We start from the raw sequence: 12,718 nt of genomic DNA, 5'->3' as shown, positions 1-12,718 counted from the left end.
TTGTATTGTTTTAATATTATTCTATTGTTTATACGAATTGTATTGGAATTGTAGTATAGGAATTGTATTATTTTAATATTATTCTATTGTTTATACGAATTGATCCTGGACATATAATACTATATTATGTTGTCAAAATAGCTAACACAATCAGCTATAATCTATCAAATATCAACTATTTGACAAACACTCGTATACTGTTTTTAGATTTTGATTATTACTATTATTACTATTATTATTATTATTATATTTATTATTATTATTATTATTATTATTATTATTTAATCCTTGTACCTTCTTTTTTTTTTTTTGAGAGAGAGAATAATTCTTGTACCTAAAAGTTGAAGTTTTGGCTTGGAATCTCTCTGCTCACATTGTAAAAAGAGAGATGCTACTGTTATAGTGTTAGATGTGTTATATCAAGATCTCTGGAAAGGGAAAGAGTGGGGTTGAATAGTTTCCTACAAGACAAACATTGAGCTTCAGCAAACTTCACTTTCAACCGCAGACTAAAGGCACATGCAGTACAAAGACTACAAACCGATTAGCGCTTATAATTTGCTGTATTTTTTTCTTTTTTAATAAACAAATTGTTTCATTTTTCAAACAAATATTCAAAACAACAAAAAGTGTATAACAAAGTTTTGGGTGCCCCTTCTTCTAGAGACCTAGGAGGTCGACTAGCTTGTTCTTGCTCAGGACCGACCCTGAACACAACTCACCGACTTAAATATTAATGAGAAATTCTACCATACAAAGGCACATGTAGTACAAACCGATTAGCGCTTATAATTTGGTGTATTTTTTTTTTTTAATAAACAAATTGTTTCGTTTTTCAAACAAATATTCAAAACATACACCAATAAGTGTAAGAAGTTTTGGGTGCCCGTTTTTCTAGAGTTTCATTCTGCATTTACCTCAATTTTCTAGTATTCCATTCTGTATTTGTTGTTTTCTAGTACAATATTGTATGGTTTAAATAATTGACGTTAAAAATGTTTTGTGTATTAGTAAATTTAGAAAATGTGATTAGTGACACTTATTTTTCACATTCATTCCAAATTCAATTTTTCAGAACTATAACATAAAATTATTCACATATTTAAAATTTTGACTAAATTTTTAATTGATATTCAAAATATTTATGGATACGTTGGATTTGAGCAATATATATATATATATATATATATATATATATATATATATAGAGAGAGAGAGAGAGAGAGAGAGAGAGAGAGAGAGGGTCATAATCAGGTGTAGCCGCCCCTTAACGTGCGGTCAGTGCGGCCGCACCACTATGTATACAAATATATACCACCAATGTTAGAAAATGCACCACACAAATATGCATCATTAGGTACACATCACCAAAAAACAAACAACTAGGTATGCAAATATACACCACACAGTATTAGCAAATGAACCATTAGGGACAGGGGAGTTATGGTGCATTATTTTGGGTATATGGTGTGTTTTTTGGTGTTTTTGTGTATTTTCATTGTGGTGCATTTTCTAACATTGAGTGGTGCATTTTCTAACATTGAGTGGTGCGAACCGCACCGATCGCACGGGAAGGCACGGTCACATTTGAACAGATTTATATATATATATATATATATATATATATATATATATATATATATATATATATATATATATATATATATAATTTTTGCTTTCAAATAAAATGTTTGTGAAATTTTAAAATTTGATACCGAAATGTAATGTAACTAAAAAAATATTCAAACCAATAACCTATTGTACTCAGTCAAAATATGAAAACCAATTTAGATTTTGAGTTCTAATTCGAATAATATGAATAATAATGGTTTACAGTAAATTATATTAGGTCGGATAAGTAAATGAAGAGTAAAAAAATATAGATGATAGTGGTAAAGTATGAAAAGATAGTAATGAATGCAATCATAGTGGTATATAAATAAGTAAATACAATAGGTCTTGTGCAAGATGAGACCGGCGAATCTAAAAAATAGTAGTAAAATAAGAAAAGATAGTAATAAATATAGTTATAGTAACGAGTGAATTACTACAATCCAACGAGGAGATCAGTCACTGTTTACAACGGCGAAAATTTTGGACTACATAAAAAAATGAGTGAATTGATGACTCTATAAAACTTTTTGAATACCAGTAGACTTTTAATGACTCTATAAAAGTCTGAATCGAATACCAGTATACTTTTAAAGAGTTTTGAAAAGTCTGAATCCAATATCGGTAGACTCTTAAAGAGTCTTTAAAAGTCTAAATTGAATACCGCCAAACTTTTAAAGTTGATAAAAATTTTTAAAAGTTTATCAAAGTCATGATTGAATGAAGGTTATACCCTTCATTTATGTCCGTTTTTTCCGTTAAGTTTTTTTTTAATATACATTATGCTATAAAAGTTGTATTTTACAATATTTTAGACAAATATACCTCTACCGTTATAACTTCCATTATCTTTTCCACTATTGTTACCATGCACATGCATTCATCACTATATATTTTCTTATTTTTTTAATAATAATAATAATATATACACATTATATATTGGAGTTATATGTTAGTTATTTTGTAAAATATAAATATAAAATTTATACAAAAATATTTTACATTATTATTATTATTTACAATAATTTAAATATCTAAAATCTAAATAAATTTAAAATTTTAATATAGAATATTAATATTGGTCACCTATTTTTTACGCATCGCGCATAAAAAAACTAGTCATTAAAATAAAAGTGTTTTATTTTCATGTAAGTATAATGTTCAAGCAATAGCAAAGTACCAATTGAAGTATATCATTGAACATTGAACAATGGTTTAGGATCTAACTTAAATGATTGGGCATAGTAAAGCAAAATACTTAAATTAGCATAAAAGATATCCATTAACCAAATATTTCAATAATATAACCAAACATTTCATATTATTGAAACTTCAATCAAACAAATATTGTACACTTTCTCAAAAAAAAAAAAGTATTATGAAATATATCAAGGTAATTAATATAACCTAGTGTTGGGTGGAAGCCAATAAAGGGTTAAGTCCAGCAACTCGTGGTTAGGAGATCGTTGGACAAATGCTGATAAAGGGCTAAGTCTAGTACCATGCCTCTCAAAACTATGGTGCTGGCAAATTAAAGGAAATACAGTTACACTTTCACTTTGACCTAAAACCTAGCCAATAGTAATATGAAATTACGTAATCTCCCTAACTATTTTGTAATTTTTTTCAAGTGCCAAAATTTGGAGTTAGGGATATTAGGATGAAGCTTTTGATGAAGTATATTTGATTCCTAATACTTTATCCATTTGTTATAATTCTAAATTATTTCAATAATTTCAAATTAAATTATATATCGTGACATGCAAATTTATTGGGATGTAACATGTATTATTGACGTGAAAGTGTATAAGCTTATTGGGATGTGGATGTGACTTTGACATCATCATAATATGGTGTCATGCCAACTATATTATAAAGGATTAATTAATAACTAATACACTCCCAACAAGTTTTGAACACTTAACCACCCATGAAATTATTGCCATTTGATTCCACTATGCTAAGTAATTAGGGGAGTCCGGCGTTGGTTGGGTTGAGGTGATACACGAATTTTATTTCAAATATTAAATTTGACTGATATTTTTGACACTCAATATCCGAATTAAATTTAATTTGGATATGTTCGATTCAGGTGAAATTATTTTGAATTTATTTGGGTTAGTTAGGATATAATAACCAAAATTTTATTTTTATCAATTTTGAGTGTTTTAATGATTTTATTATTTGTGTATTTATATTTTTGCATATACTATACTATCAAACTAAAAATAAGACAAAATATTAATAATTAACTAAGAGACTTTTTAAAATTAATATTTTATTAACAATGAAATATATTTAAAATTAAATATATAATTTATATTGTTATATTTATAATAAAATTTTGATTAGTTCAGTTTCGGGTTAGGTATATTTAGCGCTCCTCCTATAATGAAATATTGGAATAGTACTTAACATATATCTCTAGTATCTTAGAGATACAAAGATCTTGTCTTTTATGTGAGAACCCCATATATGATTTTGATAGGCTACTTGGGCATTGGTATCTTATTTGATCTCCATGATGTCATTCCCAAACTGGTTGTGCTTTGTTTTACCAATTGTTATACAGTGGACCATGCATCATGGCTGATACTGCAGTTGTGTTGAACTGATATTGCAGTTATGTTGAACTGATATTACAATTGTGTTGAAAAGAAACTGCAGTTGCGCGGAACAGAGGTCGTTTCATCCGTCTGAAACTACAGCTGTGTTGAACTGATACTACAGTTGTGTTGAACGGATACTGCAGTTGTGTTGAACTGATACTGCAGTGTGTTTAACCGATGAAACGACTTTTGTTCCGCGCAACTACAGTTTCCTTTCAACACAACCGCAGTATCAGTTCAACACAACTGCAATATCAGTTTAACAGAACTACAGTATCAGCCATGATCATGGTCCACAATGCATTGTGGATCATGGTCCACAATGCATTGTGGATCATGGTCCACCATATAATTTGCGTTGTTTTACCCCCATTCTCCTATATAAGGACAATACAATAAAGTGTGTGTTGCACAAATGATAAATGGGTATTTTATGAATTTGACGAAGTATATATAGCATCAAATTAAAATTCAAACCGTATGTGTTCTAGAAGAGTTACAAGATTATTATACGAGATATTCACTCTAGTGACAATCTAGAAGATCATATTTGTTCACAAAACTTGTTTCTATACTTATTTTTAGAAAGATATTTTTATGTGTGAGATTTGAAGATTGTTACTTTCAAGAGGAGTGTCATTTACTTAAATCAATCCTGAAGATTGGGTCTTGAAGATCAAGAGTTGTACTCTTTTTCCTTTGATTGACATTCTTTTTTATATATAATTTATTAATTAAATGTTTTTAAACGAGGCAGCTAGTGTAACAAACGAATACAGATATATATATCATGTATTCTTTTGCTCATTGGGTTTTTCTAGTGAGGTTTTTAAGAGTATGATATAGTAATGTCAAAGGGGAGTGTTGTAAATAATTATATGTGGACACATTACTAGAGATATTTTACTACGATAATACTTCTTCATCTTTATTAGTCTTATAGTCGTATTAGAACTTTTGTATATCTTGTATATATTAATTGAAAGATGACTAATAAGAGTATCCATTATTCTCTCCGTATTCTCAGTCTTCCTCCCTACCTTATTACTTTATTGCAATTGTAACCATACACTGCTCACATCAGGATACATCCCGTTTCACAACATATTACTATTACTATCTTTTTTTCCTTCTATTTCCCTCCCCCTTACGCATACAACATTTTCCCAATTATTATTATTAGAAATGTACAAAAACTATATGAGGATTGTACTCAATGAGGTTTTGCATTTTTTTGGTAGTCAAACTAAGCTCTAATGTGACTGAAATAATTGCAATTTGTTTAGTAATATGTGCTTATTGACTTTTGTTACATTTTACACATTTAGTATTAGTGTATTGAATATATTTTTTTTATCTTAAAGTTGAATTTGAAAAATGAAATCAGAAAATTAGATAAATGAAAAACTGGAGATATGGAGAATGAAAATTGAAAAACTAAAAAAAATAAAAAAAAATAAAGAATTAATCAGATGAAACAACCCCTAAGAGTATCTTCTATTGATTATGCCCCTCGAAGATATAACTCTTATAATTAGAAGTCTCTTAGGCCTGTGAACATCTTCAAATAGATGTCAAGGGTTCAACTTTCGACTCTTTTACCTGGACATCTTATTCTTCAATTCCCATCATTGCCAAGAGTTCCATATAAATTGAATCTTTTGTTCTATCATATCTTCCCATCAATTAACGTTACAATCAAAATTATTCGCCTGATTCAAACCCATTCTTTTAACCTAAATCTTTTGACAAACACTTATAATTAATGTTACTGTGTACTATTTTTGTGTATTTACTAATTTATTAACTTTGCAAAATTTGTTCCATTATCAAGAATTTTTGCCTTTACAAATTTTCTAAAGATAAAAATTTACACTTTAATTTTTGGGAATCAAATTTAGTAATGTATTAAGCTAGTGTCACCAAAATCTTTTTAAATTAGGAAATTAAATCATATTACTCTTTATGCCACAAAACAAATTCGATAAAATTAAAATTTTCCCTTAAAATATTTGTAATTCTAGATATTACTGACTAACATGGTAAAAATCTCTATCGAAACCCAAGTCATAAATTTAGAAATTTATTTTTATTTTACTTTAACCATAAAAAAAATTCCACAAAGTGAAAAGTCTAGGCTATAAATACGACCTTCATTCTACATTATCAATATACATTGTCTCACCGTACTAGTGAGTAAATTCAATTTTCTTGAAAATGTCTCGTAGAAATACTTCTAGAGGAGTAACAAGAGGTCGGCAAAGGGTTCCCCTTGCTAGAATAGAAAATGAGGTTCAACGTCTTGTAACATTTTCAAAATGGCGCACTGGTTTATTTAAAAAAGCCAGTGAGATGTCCACTTTATGTGGCACCGAGATTGCGATGGTGGTATTCTCACCATCCGCCAAACCTTTCTCCTTTAGCAACCCTGATATGAATACAGTCCTTACCAAGTACTTTGGTGAAATCCCCATAACAGAAGCCAACGTAGCTGAACATATTATCCGTGCTCACCAAGACGTTAAAATGAGAGCGATGACCTCTCAAATCAACGTCCTTGAAGCTCTAATCGATGAAGAAATGTTGGTCGATCAAGCTTTGAGAGAGGCTGAAAAAGGTAGACCATCCATATCTGATCTTCAATTGCCTGAGCTACAATCCATGAAACACCACATGGAAACACTCCTTGATCAAGTAACTGAGAAATTAAATATGATTTCCATAATGGGGGCACAATCTCAAGCCATGGAAACTCGCTTTGGAGCCAATGATGGCGCTGGACCAAGTGGTGTTTAAATTATTTTCATCTCTTACTTTTTTCTAGTACTTTTTACAATTTTAATATTTTATTTTGAATTAAGATATCATTTCCTATAGGTCTCCTAGGGTTTTGATATATAATGTTATTTAATTTTGGGTTAAACTTGCGTTACTCGACGGTACGCATATTGTAAGGTTCACAAGCCTTGTTTTAATGATATTCGCGTCTTATTACCTTGTAGCAATTTTTTTTATTGTCAATCTTTTTAAATTTTTTTTATTTATTTCTTATGAGGTTGGATGCATGGCTCAGTCAATTAGGTGCATGTTACACTTCTTTGTCTAAATAATAAATGGTTTGCTTGATGCTTGAAGCTTCCCCTACAAATTACTCCTACGCTGGTTGTGTCATTAGGTAGTACGTATCAAATGATAAAACGACACTTTGATAAAGTGTCCTTTCGTTTTGTTAGTAGATCAGAGAATAAGCTGGTTCATGCTATATGGATAAAATTTTAACACTTGATATCCGAACCGAACTTATATTCGGATATACCATAATTAAAAATATTTGAACCGATAACTATTAATTATGGTTCACCCAAAATTTAACATTCGATTTGAATTTCAGGTGTTAGTTCTGATAACCCGAATTACGCACACCCCAACAAGTAATCAATTAACTTTCAGGTGTCCTATACTGTCTCAATTTCTTTCAGCCTAAAGACAGAATGCACCTACCACAGGAGTTCGATCTTGTGACCCAGTCATTTGGAATAGTAACAAATGTATCATTACACTACATAGTTACAATTAATTCTTTATTATTAATTATTAATATATTGGCTTAGCTAAATTAATTTCTTTTAAAATAACATATGAGTTGATATAACACATCATATTCTGTTGATGTAACAATGATGATATTAATACCCTTTCATCAAGGTTAACATTTAGATTTTATCTCATGATTAGTTCTCTCTCTGGTGTCAAATGAGTGAATTGAATTGGTTGGACTAATTCGGTTAAAATACGAGTTTGGTCGGGATGAGTCAAACAATAAAAATCTTGATTCGACGCAACTCATAGCCCAATTTTTTTTAAAAAAACATTTAACTTACTCGGGATGAGTCAAACAATAAAAATCTTGATTCGACGCAACTCATAGCCCAATTTTTTTAAAAAAAAACATTTAACTTTGTTATTCAATTTCTTTAGTTTAAAGTTATTACGTTTATCCATACTTCATTAAATGGCAGGTTTGGCTATGCATAACAACAAAAATCATGGTTTGACTAGATCACATCACACAAAAAAAAAAAAGTAATCTTTTTAAAATTTTATTTAGTTTAAAATTATTATATTTATCAATTTATGTATTTATTTTTATTATAATAAGTTACAAGTTTAAAGGCATGTATTTAATCCAAACTTTTATAGACTTTTAAAGAGTTTTAAAGTGATGGATTTTATATGATTTTTATAAAATCTTTTTATACTTGCCTAGAATATTTCAAGCTTTCCTCAACTTTGTACGAATCTATAAGTCTTGGACAAATATTTATAAACTTTTTAAAAAATTCATATTAAAAATTCTATAAAAGTAATTAAAATTGTACTCTAAATTGAATACACCCTTACAAACATTTTATAACTTCTATTAATACATTATTTCTAATTTGTTACAAAGAGTTTTATAATCTATAATATATTTTTATGTATAACAGAGTCAGTAGTACTCAATATATATATATATATATATATATATATATATATATATATATAGGGTCATGTTCAGGTGTGGCCGCGCCCTTACGTGCGGCCGTACGGTTTACACCACTCAATGTTATTGAGTGGTGCATTCCGTAACATTGAGTGGTGCATTTCTTAACATTGAGTGGTGTAAACCGCACGACCACACCTAAGAGTACGGCCACATTTGAATAAAAATCTATATATATATATATATATATATATATATATATATATATATATATATATATATATAGAAAATTCTTAAGTAACAATGCTCTATATGTATAGATACACACCTTGAAATAGCAGAACACCTAGAATAATCTAGATGTAAATTGCTTCAATAAATAGCTTTGTTACTCTTCGTAATGGGCGAACACTTTTTAAAAAAAAATATTTATAAGAGCGGCTTTTAACTTGGCTCCAATATGGATAAATACATAAATGAATAAATTTTATAAGTTCCTAATCACTAGAAAAACAAATCATATCCCTTAACCTAGATTTACTTTCCTTAATATCATGGAATTAAAATTATAGTTGACTCAAACTTTTTTAAGTCAAAATTACACCAAACGAGAAAATTATTTTTTCACCTCTTAAATTTCGAAGAAAATTTCTTGGCTATCAAACACCCTCTAAATTCAAATTGTTAGGTTAGTGCAAGTGATTAAACTAGCACATATACATATTCTAACTAAAAATATGAACTCAATAAAAATTAGATCAATCTAATAGCGCAAACCAACTAGTATATATAATACCAAAAATGTGCCTACAAGAGACAATAGCAAAACTTAGTTGTTGTTTGCAATAATAATAAATTTTTTGTTATGATTTTTTATAGACATGTGTGAAAATTAAAAAAAAAAAGATAAAAATAAAAAGTATATGAGTATTTATCAAAGTTTTGCAACATATCATAAAATTTGATAGAAATAGATAAAAACTTTATCTGGTTTAGACAAAGAAAAAAAATTGTAGGGGAATTGAAGTTGAAAAGTTTAATTTGGGGTTGAGAGGTTAGATTTCAACTATTTATATTTGTAAAGAAAAAGTCTACATAAATCCTATTATGATAGAGTCTATAAAAGTTAATATGTTTTTGAATAAAGAGTAGCCTTTTAGGGTGTGTTTGGTTCATACGTTTATACTATAGGAATGAGAATCAAAATCTCATTCCCTAATTAAAAAGAGGTATCGTTCCATCTTATTAGTAATATAATTTTTAAGTTCGGATTAGTACTATTAGATTTTTGTTTTGATTTTTTTATTCATATTGATGCTTTGGATGTCATTATATTATGATCAATTACCTTGATTTTTTATTTTTTGTTTTTTGTTTTTTTAATTTTTAAAACATTTATTCCCATTATAGGGCATACACAACCAAACATCAATATTTGTAATCATTCCAATTCCACCCTACTACCAAACATGCAAAATACTTTCACCAAAACAATTACCATTACGCGAGAACCAAAACCATTACCATTACGTGTAATCATTCCAATTCCACCTTACTACGAAACATGGTATACCAATTATTTGATTCTCATTCCGGTTCTCATGTGAGAACCAAACACGCCCTTAAAAACTATAAAAAAAAAAGTTTGAATTAAATACCATTATACTTTTAGAGACTCTATAAAAGTATGAACTGAATACTAGTAGACTTTTAGGAGGTGTATTCAATCATGACTTTTGTAGACTTTTAAAATGATAGATTTTAATAAAGTTTTATTGACTTTCATAGAGTCGTTCAAAACTTTTTAAAATTTTGTAAAACTCTATAAAAGTCCATATAAAAAAACATTCATCAACTTTTATCAACTTTTTTATTTTGAAAAGTCTGCAAAAGTCATTGAAATTTTAAATTGAATACATTCTAAAAGTATATTGATACTTATCATTTATAATTTTCTTACAAAACATGTTGGCCCTGTTTGGTAAACGGTTGTCACCTGATTGGGTTAGAATGTATGACTAGTTGATAACATTAGCTGATTGTAGAAAGGTGTTTGGCAAATTAGCTGTTAGCTTATAACTGTTTGATATAATTTCTTTTATCAAAAAGCTAATTGAAAAAGTTACTTTGAGCAACTTTTTTGAATTTTAGCATTTTGGAGTTATGAAAAGATGATTAACCAAACACTTATATTGATTTTTTAACAAAGTAAAACAGCTAATAGTGGTCAAATAAGCCAAAATTGACCGATGGGCTAACTATTTTACCAAATAGGACCATTATAATATATCATAAAATTATTCTTATTATATAGTTCTTTACCACATCAACATTCTCAACATTATTATTTTTATCCATAGTATGGTGAGACTTATATGCTAATTACTTATATAGTATTAATAAGCATAAAAAAAAACTATTTCATAAGAAATTTATAACAATATTGATCACTAAAATTTATAGTAGTATAATTGTTCAAATAGAATATTTAAAAATATAATTAATTAATTACTAGTTGCATAAAATAAAAAAGGGAAAATGGCATCTTTGGTCCCTGAGCTTTAACCAAGTTCCGACTCAGTCCCTGAGTTATGGCCGTATCCGAGTTTAGTCCCTCAGTTATGAACGAAGTGGTGCATTTGGTCATCGACCGTTAAAACTAACGGAAAAATTTAAAAATAGATAAAATTTGAGGGGTAAAATAGTAAATTCACATTTTATTCTCTTTCTTATATCAAAACCACTTTTACAACATTATTTTTCACTTCATAGCTTCTTATTTTTCAATATTCTTCAATTTTAAAAGCATTTTAGTAGATTTAGTATGACTTGTTAGGAATCTGACTCTTGTATAACAAACTTAAGACTTAGTACAAACAAAGAACACTTGATCATTGTGTTTAGGCGTGTGAAAACACTATCCTAACAATTTTCGATTTTCTTTACTAAGCAACAAAGGTAATCAAACTATAACTTTTGAGATACAAAATGATGTCAAATTTCTTAGGTTGCTTCTATGAGAAATTCACCAAAAGAATAACTTGAGATTTTTAGTATATAAAAATTCTTTTGTATGCAATAGTTTAGTCAATTATCGTTTTCATAACTTAGTCTTAGATTCTTCATTCATTACTTTGGTTTTAAGAAGACAGAGGAGGCGATGGATATATATAATATAATTCTCATATATTGTCAAGATATACGATAATTGACTAAACTACTGCATACAAAAAGAATTTTTACATACTAAATATCAAGTTATTCCATTGGTGGATTTCCCGTAAAAACAACCTGAGAAATTTGACATCATTTTGTATATCAAAAGTTCTAGTTTGATTACCTTTGTTGCTTAGTAAAGAAAATCGAAAATTGTTAGGATAGTGTTTTCGCATGCCTAAACACAATGATCAAGTGTTTCTTTGTTTGTGCTAAGTCTTAAGTTTGTTATACGAGAGCCAGGTTCCTAACAAGTCATACTAAAGTTATTAAAATGCTTTTAAAATTGAAGAATACTGAAAATAAGAAGCTAAGAAGTAAAAAATAATGTTGTAAAAGTGATTTTGATATAAGAAGGAAAATAAAATGTAAATTTCCTATTTTACCCCTCAAATTTTAACTATTTTTGTTTTAATTTTTCCGTTAGTTTTAACGGTCGGGGACCAAATGCGTAACTTCGTTCATAACTGATGGACTAAACTCAAATACAACCATAACTCAGGGACTGAGTCGGAACTTGGTTAAAGCTCAGGGACCAACGATGCAATTTTCCCAATAAAAAAATAAAAATATAATATTAATAATATATATATATATATATATATATATATATATATATATATATATATATATAATTATACTTGATATATATTGTTAGGCATCAAGCAAAGAGCTATTAATTATTTGCAATAGCAATTTATGATAGCGAACAACAATAATATGCTACTGTTTGCAGCTCCAAATTGTTGTTTGTAGTAGTCTGTTGTTAAAAAAAATATTTTGAATATAAACATAAAAC

At 28.3% G+C, this 12,718-nt stretch overlaps 1 protein-coding gene across 1 annotated transcript; it reads left to right on the top strand.

Annotated features, from left to right (window-relative positions):
* The first annotated feature begins 6,437 nt into the window (after positions 1-6,437).
* On the top strand, positions 6,438-7,016 carry LOC116001375 (agamous-like MADS-box protein AGL29). Its single transcript, XM_031241256.1, has one exon. The coding sequence runs from the start codon at positions 6,438-6,440 to the stop codon at positions 7,014-7,016; it is 579 nt and encodes a 192-aa protein (XP_031097116.1).
* Positions 7,017-12,718: the final 5,702 nt, after the last annotated feature.

Source organism: Ipomoea triloba, chromosome 13, assembly GCF_003576645.1.
Source record: "Ipomoea triloba cultivar NCNSP0323 chromosome 13, ASM357664v1".
Taxonomy (NCBI): Eukaryota; Viridiplantae; Streptophyta; class Magnoliopsida; order Solanales; family Convolvulaceae; genus Ipomoea; species Ipomoea triloba.
Note: the sequence above shows the minus strand (reverse complement) of the source record. Positions and strands in the feature narration are given on the sequence as shown.